At 35.8% G+C, this 17,711-nt stretch overlaps 2 protein-coding genes across 3 annotated transcripts; one reads left to right on the forward strand and one right to left on the reverse strand.

The window, feature by feature from the left end:
- Positions 1–1,132: 1,132 nt before the first annotated feature.
- LOC113740072 (magnesium-chelatase subunit ChlD, chloroplastic-like) lies at positions 1,133–11,122 on the reverse strand. Of its 2 annotated transcripts, XM_027267585.2 has the most exons (15): positions 10,727–11,122; positions 9,676–9,854; positions 7,948–8,032; positions 7,508–7,824; positions 7,141–7,264; positions 6,896–6,988; positions 5,212–5,307; positions 4,268–4,402; positions 3,942–4,142; positions 3,609–3,764; positions 3,206–3,313; positions 2,393–2,527; positions 1,936–2,094; positions 1,476–1,596; positions 1,133–1,396 (listed from the first exon to the last, which is right to left on the reverse strand). In XM_027267585.2, the coding sequence occupies exons 1-15, from the start codon at positions 11,021–11,023 to the stop codon at positions 1,311–1,313; spliced, it is 2,292 nt and encodes a 763-aa protein (XP_027123386.2). In that variant the 5' UTR covers positions 11,024–11,122; the 3' UTR covers positions 1,133–1,310. The 2 variants fall into 2 exon arrangements, with proteins under 2 accessions (XP_027123386.2, XP_071927608.1); XM_072071507.1 differs by lacking the exon at positions 3,206–3,313.
- Positions 11,123–11,792: 670 nt separating this feature from the next.
- LOC113740077 (ankyrin repeat domain-containing protein, chloroplastic-like) lies at positions 11,793–16,001 on the forward strand. The gene is made up of 7 exons (XM_072071510.1): positions 11,793–12,615; positions 13,559–13,635; positions 13,940–14,038; positions 14,164–14,262; positions 14,807–14,905; positions 14,993–15,091; positions 15,577–16,001. The coding sequence occupies exons 1-7, from the start codon at positions 11,850–11,852 to the stop codon at positions 15,679–15,681; spliced, it is 1,344 nt and encodes a 447-aa protein (XP_071927611.1). The 5' UTR covers positions 11,793–11,849; the 3' UTR covers positions 15,682–16,001.
- Positions 16,002–17,711: the final 1,710 nt, after the last annotated feature.

Raw genomic sequence — 17,711 nt, forward strand, 5'->3', positions numbered from 1 at the left:
TGTGGGAATTCAAGTAGCAATTGTTGATTCTGGTACTGAAGGTTGGCAAGAAGTTTTGGCCATGTAACCTTTCAGTGTTCTATCATTTATTCCTATCTATTGAAGATTTATCTTTGTTTGTATACTAAATGAAGTAATTGATATTCCCCGTCAGGATGGCTTGCAGTTCTCAATCGAGCCAATAATCGTGTATTCAAATCCAAAGATCAGCATATTAGAAAGGTTACTGGTTGGGCTACATATGGAACTTGATCATCTCTGTCAGCTAAAATCATAAGCTTGCTCTGGCAAGCTTAATAGTGACCATATCACTCCTGGGAGGCTGCTGCAATCCATCCCACGACAAAGCCCTTTTCGCCCGACAAGAATGGCTACAATTACCAAACCGAGTAGCAGATAAGATGTTTCAGTAACTGTGCTTGCAGCTCAATGAAATTCTCAAGCACACCATTGGTTTGATAGTGGCTGCTTATGGCTCTGTGGGACGGTAAAATGGAAGAAAAGGATAAGGAGGAATTTGACGTTCCTTGCAAAAGAGAAGGGTTTGTATTGAATGCAATCCTTTAGCTGACAGCGTTCGGCAACCAATGTGATATAACAGTGATTTAGAGTTGATAAAGATACAATGAGAAATTTGATAAGACATGAAGTTTTATGCTCCTTGAATTTTGAGCGGATGTACTGTAAAATTTCTTCAACATGTCTTCATATGACAGAATTTCATCTAGCTTTTTCTCTAGGCTCCTTTGTCAACGCTAGGATTTTCTTCTTTGTATTTTGCCATGCTCAGATGATATCTTAAGAGGTCAATTTACATTTCTAGTCCAAAATGTATAACTGAATCAGCTAAACAACACGATCTATATATAATTATTGGAGATCTTTCGAGTGAAAGTCATGAGAAGTTCAATTTTATTAACATATTTTTCAAGAAAAGAATATTATTTTGAAAAGAGAAAAAAAAAGTTAATTTAATTTTAAATTCAAATTTAAATTATGTATCATATATTTAATTATTATTGTATATTCTGTCAGTGTATAAAAAATTATTAAACACCCACCCACCTTAGTTCAATGATGTGCAACGTAGCAAAAACTCTGATGTTTGCTGCGGGCTTGGACAACCACCATGTGTGAGAAAGAAGTTTAAGCCTATCTCACGGCTTTTGAAATTTAAGATATCATTACTTGGAAAATTGGTTACAGATTACGTTCAATAATCAAAACGACAAACATGGTTAAAAGGGAAAGCCGAAATTATTGTTGTGGTTAGTTGATTTCTAGCAAATGTTATAGATGAATATCTAAAATTAAGAGCTCTTTAAAGCTGTTAGGGCGTCCTTCGTTGTAGCAGAGATAACAGCATCTGATGCATTAGGCAAATAATAGTACTTTCCTGGACACAAAAAATCGGATTATCTATGAGAAATCTCTCTCCCAGATAACTGCAATTTGAAGGGTTTTGGGAGACAAACCTTGAGCAACTCTAGCAATTTCTTTGGCAAACCCTGTTGAAACAAACTTATTTTCTGTGTCTATGACAAGAAGAGACATTCCTGACTTGTATATTTTACCAGCAACCTCAAGTATCTCATCCTGGAAAGGACTTCAATTAGTTTGCAAAATATGGTGGAATTTTCGATGCATGAAATTATTAGATATGCAACAACTTAAGGATGTATACGTCCCTTCATTTTAATGAAGATACCATTCTCTTTCTTTTTGTTTAATTTTTTTTGGGCAACTGTTATGCATTCACTTAAAGAGGAATCACAAGTTCTACAGGCCTCTCTATGTAATTTTAGCAGTGCCTTCAATTTCTGCTCCCGAGTAATCTAAAACTAAAAAAAAAAAAAAATTTGTGTAGGAAATGTTCAAATGACCAATTACTGTACCAATATGATCATTTTATCTTCTGCTTAGCATGAATTTTACCTTCAAATCTTGAGTAGAGGGTCTAGGAGCATCTGCAGAAGCACCTTCAGGATCTGTGGACCGCTTCAGTGATATATTGGCTCTACCGTCAGTTATTGCAACGATCATTATACGCCCAACATCACCACTTTTCTCTGCATTCATTCCAACTCTGACAGCCTAACCAGATTGAAAGTAAAACTCATGCCTCTTTGTTGTTTAGACTCAACAGAAAACCGAGACTTGAAAAAATTGAGAAAAATTAACAATGGAAAAAAGAAAGAAACGGGTGGCAATAATAGAAAGTCATAGCTACCAGTTCCTTCAAAAGAAACTAAGAGCACAAAATTTGTAGAATAATTAACTTTGTATTATTTTAGCAACAGGGATTAATCAATGCAAAATTCTGCTAAACTTCATTATTTTGGCCCGCCATAACTACACAGTTGGGCCAAAAAACTTTTTAAATTTTTCATACCGTAGTAAGACCATGAGCTAATGGAGAACCTCCACCACAGGGCAGTCTCTCAAGTCGTTTCCTAGCCATTGCTATTGACCTGGAAGGAGGCAAGAGAACTTCTGCAGCATCTCCACGGAAGGGGATGATACAAACCTATTCAAGGTTAACACCAGAAATGTAATGAAATTAGCTTTTCCCCCAGATATAGCAAGTTTTGTTTCAGAAAATTGTACCAATAGATATTGTCCTAATAAACCAACAACAACAACATCTACCTGCCTCTTCAAAAACTATGATCTATTTAAAACCAGCCAAAAAAAAAAAAAAATAGAAATCACCTCAAAGCTTGAGATTATTTGTTTTGAAAAATTTCCATTATCTTTCACTACCAAAATTTGAGGCTTTCCCACTATCTAGATAGGACCAGATGGACTGAATCTGTGACTTTGTTTTCATGATTTTATTATGCTTAGTTCCTGATTGGGATCAGAGTCTTTAGTTAGAAGTTCATACAGAATAATATGAAACCATTGATCTATCTTTCAATTCAGAAGCCAAATACAATAAATAACTTCATATAGAAATATAAAGGTAACTTATGTAGATCAATTACTTGTTTTCTTACCGTTAAGTAGACTGAACAAATCAAACAAACTATAAATCTGTGATTCACTCGTATCTCAAAAATAGGAGCTAAAACTATTTGCAAAATGAGAGGAATCAAGATGAATCATGTAGTATGGTTGATAATACATGCAACCAGTCAGTGATATTACAAGGAGATGTCTAAGCAATCAAATGAAAAACGAATAAACTCAATGCAAAATGCACCTGATCTCTGCTAGTATAACTTTCTGCTAGTAGTTTAAGGGCTGCACCCTTGGCATTCTGCATGCGATTTAATGCCATGCTCCCACTAGCATCAACCACAAATATCACCTATGGGAACAAGGTTCCAAAAGAATTAATAAAAAGACTATCCGCTGTAACCCATGAAAAAGGAACTCGTTGTCATGCAATCGAAATGGCATTTACTGATCACCCCATTGCCATGCAACAGAATTTGGAACATTTTATGACTTTTTCCTTTAACTTAGTTCCATTTAGTTACTTCAATAACTACCTAAGAGCTCATGAGTCACTAGTATCAAGACAGGCTCAAGAAATAGCTAGATCAGGAGCAAGAGCTTGACATATGGAACACATAAATGATGCATGTAGAACAAAACTCTACCAGAGCTCCAGCTTTTCGCGCCATTCTTTTTGCTCTCATGTCAGATTTCTCCACGAAAACTCTTTTGCTCTTTTGAATGTTCCTTTCCCTTCGCAACTTCTGATATGGTGCCGCAGCTCGGAGGGTGGCATCAACAGCCAGTCTTCTTACAGGACCCTGCTTAAAAGTCCAAGAACTTGAGGAAATATAAAAATTATAAAAATCTTGCGGGAACAAGAAACGATTTAGGGTTGACCAATTGCGCGGACAACAATATTTCATCTAGAGGAATTCCAGAAACACCATATGGTAAATTTACTTGCCCGTGGAAGAATAACATAGAGGAAAGTTGACCTTAGGAATCATTGGCTTTATATATCGGCCTCTATCCTCAGAAAATATAACATTCTTGGCTCGCCCAGCTTTGCCTCGACGTCTCTGTGCTTGTTGTGCAAAGAGAAGAAGTTTCTCATCTACCAAACCCCCCTCTGCATCAAATATAAACTCTTCAGGTATTTGCTCCTCCTGCTGTTCGTTTTCTTCATCATTTTCATCCTGGTTTTAAAGGAACAATAAAATTGTTCAAAAAGATCTTCAGCAAAAGATAATGGGAAGTGAGAATGAAGCTAATCTCCATCACTGAGCAACCAAAAATAAATTCATAATGATTATTCAAAGACCTCCTTATCTTCTTCTTCATTTTGCTCTTCAGCTGAATCTTGATTTTGGGGAGGAGGTGGAGGAGGAGGCTGCTGGTTTTGCTGATCAGCTGGGCTTTCATTGATGATTGAACGTGGAAGGATGACCAATTCTACCTGCATCACACAGATTATAGAAGGAAATGTCAACTGCCAAATCAAAACATTTGTGATCAATCTGAAAACATCAGAACATAGTAGCTCAATACATCCATTTCCCCAAACATAAACAAACTTAAGAAGTTTTCAACTTAAGAAGGAATTAGTAACAATGTTACACGCATGGTGCTGAACATTTCCAAAATGCAGAAATACCACTCTCTTAAAAGGAAAACACTTGTGTAGGCTTGGTCTATGGACATACTTGTAAACCACGTAGCGTATGCAATAGCCACATGGATCTGATGATGCAATAGCCATGTGGGTATCATGATGTATGATAATGTAAGAAAAGGGATGCTGAGTGATATGTGATGATGCAAGAAAATCCATGTGGCTATTGCATGTACCTCATGGTCTATAAGTGAACACACAGACCAACCTACACAAGTATTTGCCCTCTTGAAATGGCTGAAGCCTGACAATTGGTTACAGATTTCTTCCAATGGATGACACAATAATAAGCAAAACAACTCTGATAAATGTGACAACTTGCAAGAGCAGTTTATGATCCACAATCCGCTTAAATTGCTTAATGGCAAATTCAAAGAAAAGCAGCTTTTGAATGAAAGAAAGTTCACAAGTAACACAAACAAATTAGTAGCAAATGCACCAATGGCAATTTTGCCAGGTGCAGAGGCAAAAGAAACAGCAAATTGAAAAGACAAAATTAAGTTTATAGATCACTTGAGTTTTCAAAGTTTAGATGAGGGAATCTAAAGAAATAGTATCAGAAATATAAGGAAAGAAGAAACAGACTACTTAACAGCTTTCTTCAGGTCATCCACATTCACTTTGTCACGGCCCTCCAGTGCAGCTAAGCATTTAGCAACACGAGCAGCATACAGTTCACCTCTGTGGCCCTGTAAGGACAGAAATTCATGTTGATTGTATTAAACCACTCTTCCTTTCATATAAAATCTTACAGTTTATTCTTATGGTTCATTCTTGCACTATATTTTAGATATCCTCAGTAGCTTGGGAAAAAGAAGAAAGAAACTTTCAGGTGGAGTGAGACATCATCAAATTATAAATGTGGACTGATCCTGGATCTCATTCTATTTTTTGTTTTAAGCTCCACAATATATTTAACTCATGGATTGCAAGAATCTGATTCAACAAGTGGGATCAAAGCCTCTCTATTTCACTGATTCAACACTCCAGGTTACAAAAAAGTTCACTTAGGGGGTGCTTGGTTCATGCTTTGGAATTGGTATTGGAGATGGAATAATATACAAAAAATCAGTATGGGTTTGAACCCCTGGTATCATTCTACAGACTGGTGCTTGGTATAAATATAGTTGGAATGGTATCAAAATTAATTTTTTTTTTTAATTATTGTTCTCTTTCCTGGATTGATAACGCCCACCATTGGACCACCACCGAATCACTACCAATCCAAATCTTTTTTTGTTTTTTGTTTAACAATTACCAACAAAAACTCATAACTAATCAATAAAAGATCTGGACGTTTGTCATTTTTTTCCTTTTCTCAATAAGTTGCAACTGGAACTTTCAAATATTCGCAAAAAAATTTCCAAAAGAAAACGGCAAATTGCATCCTCTGCTGAAACCTATGAGAAACACCATACAATGCAATCCAGTTAGAGCCCTTCACAAAGAGAAGAGAAGAGATCGATTGTGATGAGGAGGACGATTTGATGGCGACGGAGGAGAGGAAAGGGTCAACTGGGGTGAGGGGGGAGTGACCGGCTGTGGGAGAAGAAGAGTGATTTGTCAGATGCCATGGAAAAGGAAGAAAATTGGAAACAAAGGAAGAGGGGGTGTCGTCAGATGCCGATAAAGAGGGAAAAGTGGTCAGAGATAAGGAAAGAGGGAGGAGTTGTCAGATGCCTTGGGGGAGAGAGGAGTGTCGAAGACAGGGGAGGAAGGGGAGGTTTGATGGTGGGAGCCTGGGAGAGGGAGAAAGGAAGTATTTTAACAAAATATTTTATCTTTTATTTATTCACTGTTGGAAATGAGTAGAGGATTTTGAGTGATTCCTCCCAATTTAGTCAGGAATCATGAATTGGACATGATTCCAATATTTCAATTGCCATTACAATGTACCAAGCACTAAACATTGGAATTATTGTCATTCCACATGCCAGACCCCTCAAACCAAGAGGCCCCTTAATGTAGATAACTAAAAGCAGATGCTGCGACTCATTCCTTACCCTCCATGCCAAAGAAAAACAAAGACAAAGGAGAGAAAATTTGTAACCCGACAAATAAAATCTAGGAAACCAAAAGGTGAACAAAAAAATGTAGAGAACGTAGCTTTGACCAAGACAATAAGGTGCTCAATACTTTTTCATCTTCCCATGCAGACTATGATACTGCTATACTTTCATAGTGTACAGATTAGTGCAAACCTGGTGCACGGAAACTTTTTAACATTTTTATCTAGAGCATCTTCAATTCAAATTAGGTAGAGTTTCATTTAAGAACCTGACAACCACCTCGGAGTGCTTCCATAACCAAGTATTTTAGCTGCTCTCTGCTCATAGTAACATCTTTCAAGTACTCCCTTGCCAAAATTATCTGCATAGCATTTATCAGCATAAGACTGTACAACTGAACCAAGGATGAAGCTCATTTCCAACGAATAAGACATCATAACAGCAAATATTCTCTTCCGCTGTCTCATTTGCCATCATTACTTGAAATACTTGCGCAACGAATTTAAAACATACCTGAGTTTTGACAAACTCCATTTCTTCTTCGACCATCTTAAAAACTTCATTACTGTGCTCTTGGAACTTTGTGGCAATTTCAACAGCTGCAACACGATCTTCAAAATTCATTGGAAGATCTGCACTGCAGAAGAATGGTGTCATTAGTAGACAGAGTTGGTTGCAACACGTGTTCAAGTGGAACAAGGGAGAAACTGGATCTAATAATCAATATATGTAAGCAGAAAAGGTCCAGCAAATACAAAGTTCCATTTTAACAAGTTGAACCAGAATTTAAAAGTCCTCAGATTTGTATCATGCTCTCTCCAAAGCCAACTAGGGATGTCTGTGTATAAAAAAGTTAATATGGAGTCCTGACAATATGTACCTTAAATTTATTGCTATGCGATCCAGCAAATGTTCACGTACAGCACCCTCCTCTGGATTATAAGTTGCTATTAAAAGCGGTTTGCATGGGTGCCGGAAACTGATTCCCTCTCTTTCTACAATATTAACGCTCTCTGTCAGCACATTAAGAAGCAAATTGCTAATACCCTCATCCAAAAGATTTATCTCATCAACATATAGGACTCCTCTATGAGCTTCAGCAAGAAGACCCGGCTGAAAAACAGTTGTTCCAGATTTCATGGACTCTTCGACATCAACGGATCCTACTAGTCTATCTTCCGTGACTCCAAGTGGAATCTGTGGCAGACATGCAAGTTATAGTGTTAACAAAGAAAAAGAAAAAAAATAATTATAATAATGATGATGATGATGATGATAAGCATGGAATTCTAATAAAGCTCCTGGAGTAAGACTAGCTACCTGAACAAAAGGTGACCTGATTATCTGGGTCTTGATGTTACCAGCAGGGTCATATTCAACTTTATCAGAAAATCCATCTTCCCACCTTCAATAAGCAAATATATTACCTTTTACTACTTTGAAAGGATACTGTGAGTCACAATTGAAAACTGTGATTATCACAGATAAAGTGAATCATATGAAATGTTTCTTTTGAAAAAGTACAAGGAATAAGCATGGATGACCCCAGTCCTAGAGCCCAAAATTTTATCACTATGGTCTACACAAGAATCAGAACATGTAGTCCAATAAAAAATGTTGCATTATAACATGTAGTCGGATAAAGTAAATCATATGAAATGTTTCTCTTGAAAAAGTACAAGGAATAAGCATGGATGACCCCAGTCCTAGAGCACAAAATTATATCACCATGGTCTACACAAGAATCAAAACATGTAGTCCAATAAAAACTGTTGCATTATAACGTCTTCTTATCAAAACATCTTCATTACCAGACCATTATCAAGCCAGAAAAAAAGAGAATTGTTGAAATCTATCATTCCGAAGGAACAATCTTCTATTGCTGTTCTAGTTTTCATGAAGATCACAAGTTTGGAGATCCAAGAGGATGTGGAAACCATAAACATGTAATCTAAGGCTCTAATCAACTTCAAAGAAGAAGCACCGCCAACTGGGAAAGCTAAAAGTTTAGTTCAGTGCAGTTTGTTTTGGGTCACTGAGAGAGAGAGAGAGATTCTGAGCAAGGGATGCAATGCAAACTAATGAGATTTTGTCAATTCCTTGAATGTTAGTTAACTTTTTAAGCATCTTTTGGAAAGTGAGGATCCTAAAAGGTATCTCCTTTCGTGGTAGGCATTGGGTATGAATCAAGATTTTCATCTAGAAGTCTTCTGTTCATATCAATCTATTAAACTATCAACTTAGTGCACAAAATCTTTAATAACTATGCCATAACTTCATCCTATACTCATTCTGGTTATGTTCTTAGTTGTTTCTAGAATTATTTAACACTTGTAGACAACTAAGAATGAGAATTCTTCACTGCTCCATTAATTTTATTTGGACAGGTGGGTTAAGGCAGGGAGATTATCAATATATGTTCTTTGAATGCTTTTATGTGGGGATATCTATTAGCAATAAAACAGGAATAACACCCTTTAAGCTAGAAATGGAGATAATCTTAACTGTAACCAGATGGCATCGCCAAAATGGTCCTGTGAGAAGTTTGTAGAAAGAATAGCATATTGCCCTTAAACACAGATCAAGTGCATGGTAGTACTTTATGTATTTTCCTGTTTGGACAAAAGCATGATTGGACATGTAAGTTTGCCAAGTTCACATTGTTTTCCTGGAACTCTTACAATTTAGGTTTAGCCAACTTATAAATGCTGCAGATCTGTCATACGTAGTGATCCCAATTCGACTCAACATATTCATCTTCAAAAACTTTAAAGTTAAAAGATATGGGCAAAGCATGAACATGTTTCGATGCTGGATCACCAAATACCATCCAAGACACAAATGAATTACAAGATTGATTCAGATACATTGCGTATATAAAGAAAATTGAAGAGGCAAAATGGAACAGCTTGAAGGAAGAAGCCTCTGAAATAGTCCTTTATAATTTTTTTTTTTTAAAAGTTGGGTTCGAATAATAAGCTATGTTTCATTTGGTGGTAAGTGGAAACATGTAACAGATACAGATTGGGTTGCACGTAGTAACCGTACTCTTCAAGGCAGGCAGGATCAGCATTTGCTATTGAGCCAACAACTACTTCAATTGGTGGCAAAATTGCATGTAGCCCACGTGCCATGACTGTTTTTGCAGTTCCTCGTCTCCCAGAGATTGCAATCCCTCCTATTCCACGATCAATAGCCCCAAGCAAAAGAGCAGTTTTAATAGCATCCTGTTATAATTTTGAACTTAGAAACTCTGCAGAAACATGCTTATGGTAGATGGAAACAAAATATAGGACAACATGAATAATGCAAATCATGCAAAATAAGGAGTGAACTTGACAAAAAAGATACATATAGAGAAGATATATGAAAAATATATAAGATCATTTTAGCAACACTAGCTTCAAATGGCTCTATCATAGCAAATTTAAATCACACCCCATAATACTTTTCCATTTATCCCAAAATGAATGTCTTTCTCATCAGAAGTTTTGGATCACACCAACATTCCCTAGAAGACCTACTTTAATTTGCATTATCTCAATTCCACGCATAAACTGAAAAAGAACCACAAATTTGTTGCAAAGTTTTATAATACCAAAACGTTTAACCTCAGAGAATGAGCAATGTACATACATAGTATACTAAAATGTGTTCACTTCACGACATAAAGCACCGACATTTAATTTGATACAGAAAAAGAATGATCAAGAGTTACATCCTGAACAATTTTTTAGCTCATCTTTTCTACTATATTGCCAAACTTATATTCTGATGCATAAGAACAGCGATGAGGACGAACCAAACAAACGGATACTCCAACAGAACTCAGCTCGATAAGAATTGGTTCTATATTGGTTCAGAAACTAAACAAACCAAGCCAGAATAGAATTTAATGTTTATCAAATATTCAAGCTCATATAACATTAAATTATTCTCCTTGGAATAAATCAAATTGTTCCACTTAATTAGACTAGTTTACAAATCCACCATTTTACCAATGCATCCATAATTTCCAAATTTATCAAGCATTAACTTTCAATTGATAACAAACTAACTATTTTGGCCTCAGATGACACTGAAAATTTACTAAATTCACCTGTCCAACAACAGCAGCCAAAGGAAAATACCGTCTGCCATAAGAATCCTCATCCGTGGAAGACTGCTGCTGCTCCAGCGCATCCTTTGCTACAGAAACGGCGCCGTTCCCGGAATCTAGAGTAGCAGTGGCATTGATTTTGAGGAAATATTTTCTCCGACTTGGCCGTAGCTTCTTTAGAAAAGAACAGGGCAAAAATGCAGAATTCGATCGAAAACTCGAGAGAGATGACGAAAATGTTGGGAAACGATAATCATAAGTAGCTACTACTGAATTGTAGCTACACGAAAATGCCATTGAAGCATCAAAATTTACACGCACAACACACACTAGGCCTCAGAGAGAGAGAGAGAGAGAGAGAGAGAGAGAGATGGAGCTTTTGGAAGAAATGATTTCTTATCCGTTGGCTTGGGTTTGGTGATATCAAATTCCTTCTTCGCTATTATTTTCAATTAATTACATATTACCCCCTTGAATGTGAGTGCTATTTGAATTTCACCCCTAAATAAATATAGAGGAAACAATTTGCTGAATCCCTAAACTATTCATTTGTTTGGTTTTAACTCCTCAACTGTATATCGTATGAAATAAGCCCCGAACAAATATATATATATCAATTTTAAAGATTTTTGCTAATTTTAAGCATTAGTGGTGTTGGAATGAAGAGCAAAACCAATCCAACCAAAAAAAAAATCTACTTTTTCGAGAGATCACATCAATGCTGTGAAAATAATTTAGGAAATAGAACAATATTGTGATAATAATTTAGAGGTTAAAGCAGTGTTTTGTGATAGTATAAATGCCACAACAATATTAGTATAACATTAGTTGAGGAGCCAAAAGATGACTTATTTCTATTTGACTAGTTTTGCCCTTCATTTCGTCACTATTAATACTCAAAATTGACAAAGGTTCTTAAACTTGATATATTTTTTTCAAAGGCTTATTCCAAAAGTCGTTAAGCTTGACATTTTTTTTTGTTTAGGGGCTTATTTCTGACAATTTATAATTGAGGGATCAAAATCCAGTAAAGCCGATAGTTTAAGGGGCTGACGAATTCTTTCCTCTAAAATCTATAATTCCACGGTGCATATCCCCGCAGCACCTTCTGCTCCCCAGTCCCATGTCTCCTTCGGCAACTTTTCTCCTCCCCCCCAGTCCCACCTCTCCCACCTCTCCAGCTCTTTTTTTTCCTGCTCCTAGCAAGATTTACAGAACCCAACAAAATTTTCCTCAAATACCATCAATTTTCAAGAGAGCCTGCACTTTATCGACCAATTCTCTACAGTTTTCCAATGGGAATGTCGCCGGAGTGGAAGAAGATGATGAACTTGTTATAGGCGATTGTGTAGTCTTCGAAGAAGGTATATTTGATGACCCTTTTCTCCAAGATGAAAATTTTAACTCCAAAGAAAACCCAAGAGGGAAAGGAAAAAATTCGAAAGAAATCGAGCCTGAGAACTTAGTTCCTGAAGAATGGGGGGACATGCAGAGGCAAATTAATATTAGTAAGAAAGAAAGGCGAAAGATTGCACAGGAGGTGGAATTTGGGCGAAAAGTGGAGAAGAAAAGGGCGGGTTTGAGGCCTATAGAAGGTGGGAATGTGGGAAATGTGAATGTGGAGAAGTTTATGAAGTATAGGGATAAAAAATTGAAACAATTGAATCCCATTGTGCTTGATAAACCAGAGTTTTTGCGCAGTGAAAGAGTGGAGAAGGGTGATGATGAGGTGAGGGGAAGTGGACAGGGGAACTCTGTTGTGAGGGAATCGAGTAGTAGGGTGGCACCGAGGAATCCGAGGATGGCAGTTTATGGTGTTGGATTGGAGGATATTTCAGAGTTTTTCAGAAGTGGGAATTATGACCCTGATGCTGCTAAAAGATCTGAAGGTATATATACTTGTTCTTATGCGAATTATACTTGTTCAAATTGTCGTTCTTCAATTTGTAATGAGGTGATATTTTAATTAGCTATCCACCATATAGATCATGTTAGAGTTTTTATGACTGTAACTTGATTTTGCAAACTTAGATGATATATTCTTTTGCACTATACCACTATTGTGTGTTTCTGTAAGCCTGACATAATCACGTATATACATTACTCGTATTATTTGTGTTGCAGAACCTTTTTCCAAAGTAACGGTGTAGAGTATCATGGTTTTATCAGACTAGATTATGTTCTTTTTCATTGTCAATAGAACATGTGAATGTTATGTTTTGTTATGTATTTTGTGTCTAGTCAATCTCATAGTTAGATGCTGGAGTGTTGGACATTGAAGGAGTTCCAAGTTAAGATTTTGTATAGTTTTGAGACTTCGGCACAAATGTAAACCTTGTGAATTATTTTTAAACAGTGTCTGTATAAGCGATAGTTAGTTTCGTGTATCTCTGGCGTGTCACTTTTTTCCTGTTCCATACTGGTCTTTGAATTCAAATTGGACTATTATTGTATTACTTTGAGTGACATCTGAATATTACTTACTTGATCTTTCCTGTTAAATTTCTACATGTGGAGGTAATTTGTGAATATAAATGGGGATTTGTTGAAAATCTTAACCATCAATTCTTTGTTTTCTTGAGATGATCTTAGATATGTCTGTATATCTTTCTGTACCACAATCTTGATGTATATAGCTGCATATATATCTTTTTCATGAGGTATTGTAACTTTAATCTAAGAATGTTCCTTGTTCTATGCAAGGTACCATTGCTAGTGTCATTCTGATGAATGTCCTCTCTTTTTCTCTTTAAACATTTTCTGTATTCTCTGTATAGTGGATTTCACTGTTTTGGTTTCACTATATGTTATTTGTCATTGTTGATTGTTTAGGTCCTCGTAAGTTATTCACCAAGGATGAAAAGGTTCTTTTAAATGGGCGGGTTCCTGATCTAGCAGTTGCTTCCTCGGTAAGTTATATAACTACATTTGATATTCAGTTTGTCATACTAGTTCAAATTCTTTTTCTTGCTTATAACTTCAGTAAACTGCTAAAAAGCTCCCCCAGTAGTGAATATTATGTACTTCTGATGCTGATTTTGGGAAAATCGAATATAATTTCCATCAATTATACACTGTTTTGAATACAACAGGAGGAGCTAAGTATCTTCTTAATTTTATTAATTTGTTTTTCCTTTGCCAAATTTTCTTGTGTGGCAATTTAGGTCTACTTTATCTGATCACATAAAGTTTTGTTATTGCAATATTCGACAGGTAAAGTGGCAACCATTGCATACTCTTGCTGCCTCTGGAGAATTTCACCTCGTCAATACTTTGTTAAAACACAATGTTGATATCAATGCCATGGACAAGGTACCCTGGTTGACAACCTTCATTAAATTATTGCAGTTTAAATGCTTTTTAGGCATCAACCGGTGGACTTCTTCGTTGACTCCTTGTAGATGTTGGGTCTGAGCTTGTCTACTATCTTGTAACAGGACGGATTGATTGCGATTCACAAAGCAATTCTTGGCAAAAAGCAGGCTATTTTCAACTATCTATTGAGAGAATCTGCAAATCCATTTGTTCGTGATAGAGTAAGCTACATATGCTGTTTCCAAAAACTTCTTCTTAATATCATTCAGATAAATTTTGTCTTCTATGTTTATCTCGACGTTGCGAAAGTTATGCTGAATTCTTTTTTGCTCCAGAAAGTAATAAAAATCTAACATGTGTGAACTTCATGTTGGTGATGCTAGTAAGCATCCTGAACCGAAAAAACCTTCCTTTAAGTTCATGGATTTAGTAATTGATCATTAATAAGTTTGGGATCAAGATTCTATCTCTTTCCTTTTATGATTTCTTTATCTTCTCCTTGTAGTTGTCATCTTTCATGCTCAAGTGGGAGAATAGAACATGCATAAGCATTCAAGCAACTTGATCTCCAGTGAAAAAAATAAAAAATTAAAAGGGACCTCTAGTGCATTGTGGTACTAAATACTTGAGGCTTGAATTTCATCTTATTAGCAATTAATGTTAGCATAAGCTTTCATTTTTCAATTATGTGTGTTTTTTTTTGTTTTGTTGGCATTTGGTATGTGGTTTACCTATTATTCTTTTGAAATCTTTTGCTGGCAACAGGAGGGTGCCACCTTGATGCATTATGCTGTTCGAACAGCTTCAAGTCAAATGATAAAGATCCTTCTTCTGTATAACGTTGACATCAACCTCCAAGACAATGTATGGCTAATGTTCTCTACATAAAGCTCTTGCTACGTTTTGTTCAGTTTTTTAAATTTGGACTGATATTGTTCTGTTCCCTTTTAGGATGGCTGGACACCATTGCATTTAGCTGTTCAATCTCGCAGAACAGATGTAGTAAGGCTTTTATTGATCAAGGGAGCTGACAAGACCTTAAGGAACAAGGTAGAAAAGTGCAGACTGTCTTAATTTTCACTTATTTATGATTTATTTTGTTTTCTAGTCAAACTTGATTGCTGTGTTTGTGTGAGTTTTGATAGGTTTATCATGCACCCAAATGGTGCTGTCTTTCTTGAGATCTAATTGATGAGCTATTGTGTTGTCTTAATCCTGCACTGACCAATTGTGTACACTAAACAATTTGTACTCGCGTAAATAAACAAAGTGCCTTGTGCTCCTACTGAGCAGAATCTTGCCACTAAATTGATAACCATCTACATACACTCCAGCACCTTTCGGTGTCCTTAGAACAAATTAACCTTTCCATCCGTAGGTAAGACCTCTGTAAATGACCTTGATCATGCATGTCATTGACTTGAACTATTATTTTCCTTTTCAGGGTTTGGTTATTAATTGTAGCATGAATTATGTTAGGGTTGCTTATGTCTTTTGTACGAGGCACAATTCCTAAATTTAGCTTCATGTTGCAGGACGGTTTAACTCCTCTTGACCTTTGCCTGTATTCTGGTAGAGACACAAGGACGTATGAGCTAATCAAGCTACTGAAACAACTTCCAAGAAGCCCTTCTGGATAATAGAACTAGAAACGAGCTCGCAATGTTTCAACTTGCCTGCAATTTTCAGAATCAAAGTTAAGGCTCCATTTAGATTGCATTTTTTGGGAGAGTTCTTGGAAAGTTCTGACAGCAGCACTTTGTGGTAAGAAGTATGCACGCTAAAAAGATGATTCAAGAGTTTTTGCAATTTTTCGACAACTAGCTCTTGCAGATAGGATTTCTTTTGTACATATGCCCTATAGCTGCTTCAATTAGGTAACAACGTGTATTGTATTTGCTATTTTGCTCTGTAATCATCATGTTGTAGATCTATAAATCCAACACATTTGCCTTAGAAATCCCTCTGTTCATTCATTTTTTCAATCCTTCGTGCTTTTCTTTAATGTTAGTGTGGCTTATGTGTAGTCATTTTTTTTTTCCTCTCAATGTCCAAAACTTGGGTAGACTCGATTTTCAAAGATCCAGTGGCCTAGACACTACTTGGTGAGATTGTATGGTACAAGTTGGGTTATTGGTTATTTGAAAGTTGGATCTATCTAAATGTGAGGTTCTCTCAATTTTCTCTCTCAATCTTTTTGTGGTTCTACCTCACGCCCATATCAGGAATTAACAAATTACATAGCTTCTATATCATTGTATGGCTTATTCTCTAGATCCAGCCTTGTAACTTCTCACTTCTATGCATCGAGCCAACACCAGGATCAATTGAGGTTTGGGTAATTCTTGTGAAATGAAACGCGTCATCAATTCTCGTTCAAATCCTGGACTTGTCCATCTCTCATGATTAGGGCTGTTAATGGACTGGGTTAGCCTAGCTGAATGAGCCTTGTGTTTAATAGGATTAGGCAGAGTTTAGATCTAAAAATAAATTCAAATTAAATGTGAGCAGTTTGGGCTTTATTAAGTTCAAACCCAATTATGGAGCGTGCCCACTCGTTGAACTTGATATCTATAATAGAGATCCAAGTTTAAAATGTTCTAATATGATATAATATATTATGTTGTCGAAAATGTCTTCCTAGTTTAATATAAAATTATTGTACTCCTGAATAGACGTCTTGATTTAACCACTCATCACCGATTTGCATGCTCAAATATCTTACAAAATTCATGATGGAATATTAGGGGTGGCAATGCCGCCCCGTCCCTGCCGTGGGATTATAAAAATTTTATTATTATAATTAAATTTGAGTAAATAATCAAGTGTTAAAATATCAACACATCACCAAATTATTATTCATTGTAACTTCATAATTGAAACTCATAAAAATAATTAAACAAAGGTTATTTGAATGCAATCTAATATGATAAAACAAATATAACTAAAATAATTAAATTTTCACTTTTGATACAAATACAATCACTAAATTATTATTATATATATTTTTTAGAAAAAAGCGTTATTGTATTAAGTGTACTTAGGAATTTAACATAAATGTATTAATAAATTTGGTATGAATAATTAATAATTTTTATTAATAGACATGTATAATTAGTAATATAATTGATAATATCATTATATATATAATTATGTACATATATATATATTTCAAACGGGTGGCGGGCCCTGCTTCTAAACAGGGGAAAAATTCCCCCCACCCCAGCCCCATCCCCGCCCCAATGCCCGCCCCCGTTGTCATCCCTGTGGAATATTAAATAGAAGAGAATAATAGCACATTGTTATGAAACAATTAAAAGTATGGATGTCCCTTTGTATTCCCAAGAGAATTAATTCATGATTTATGATTACATTATGTACAGAAGTTACAATTCATAAATCTATTCATGTAGTGGAGAAACCGTTTCATAGGTTTCTTCATATTATTGTAGTAGTGGATGTTTAATAGGATTTATGTACCTTTAATCTTGTAGTGCCTATATATAGATGTACATTGAAACCCTTTGTGAGGACTTTTGTATTAGTTGGAATAACAAGAATATCATTCTCCCTTTCTCTATTCCTTTCTCTAATATCTCCAATATTTCACTTGATATGGTAGTATCTTCATTTTATTAGTTTTATAACACGTTATCAGCACGAAAGCTCT

Source organism: Coffea arabica, chromosome 1c (genome assembly GCF_036785885.1).
Source record: "Coffea arabica cultivar ET-39 chromosome 1c, Coffea Arabica ET-39 HiFi, whole genome shotgun sequence".
Classification (NCBI taxonomy): domain Eukaryota; kingdom Viridiplantae; phylum Streptophyta; class Magnoliopsida; order Gentianales; family Rubiaceae; genus Coffea; species Coffea arabica.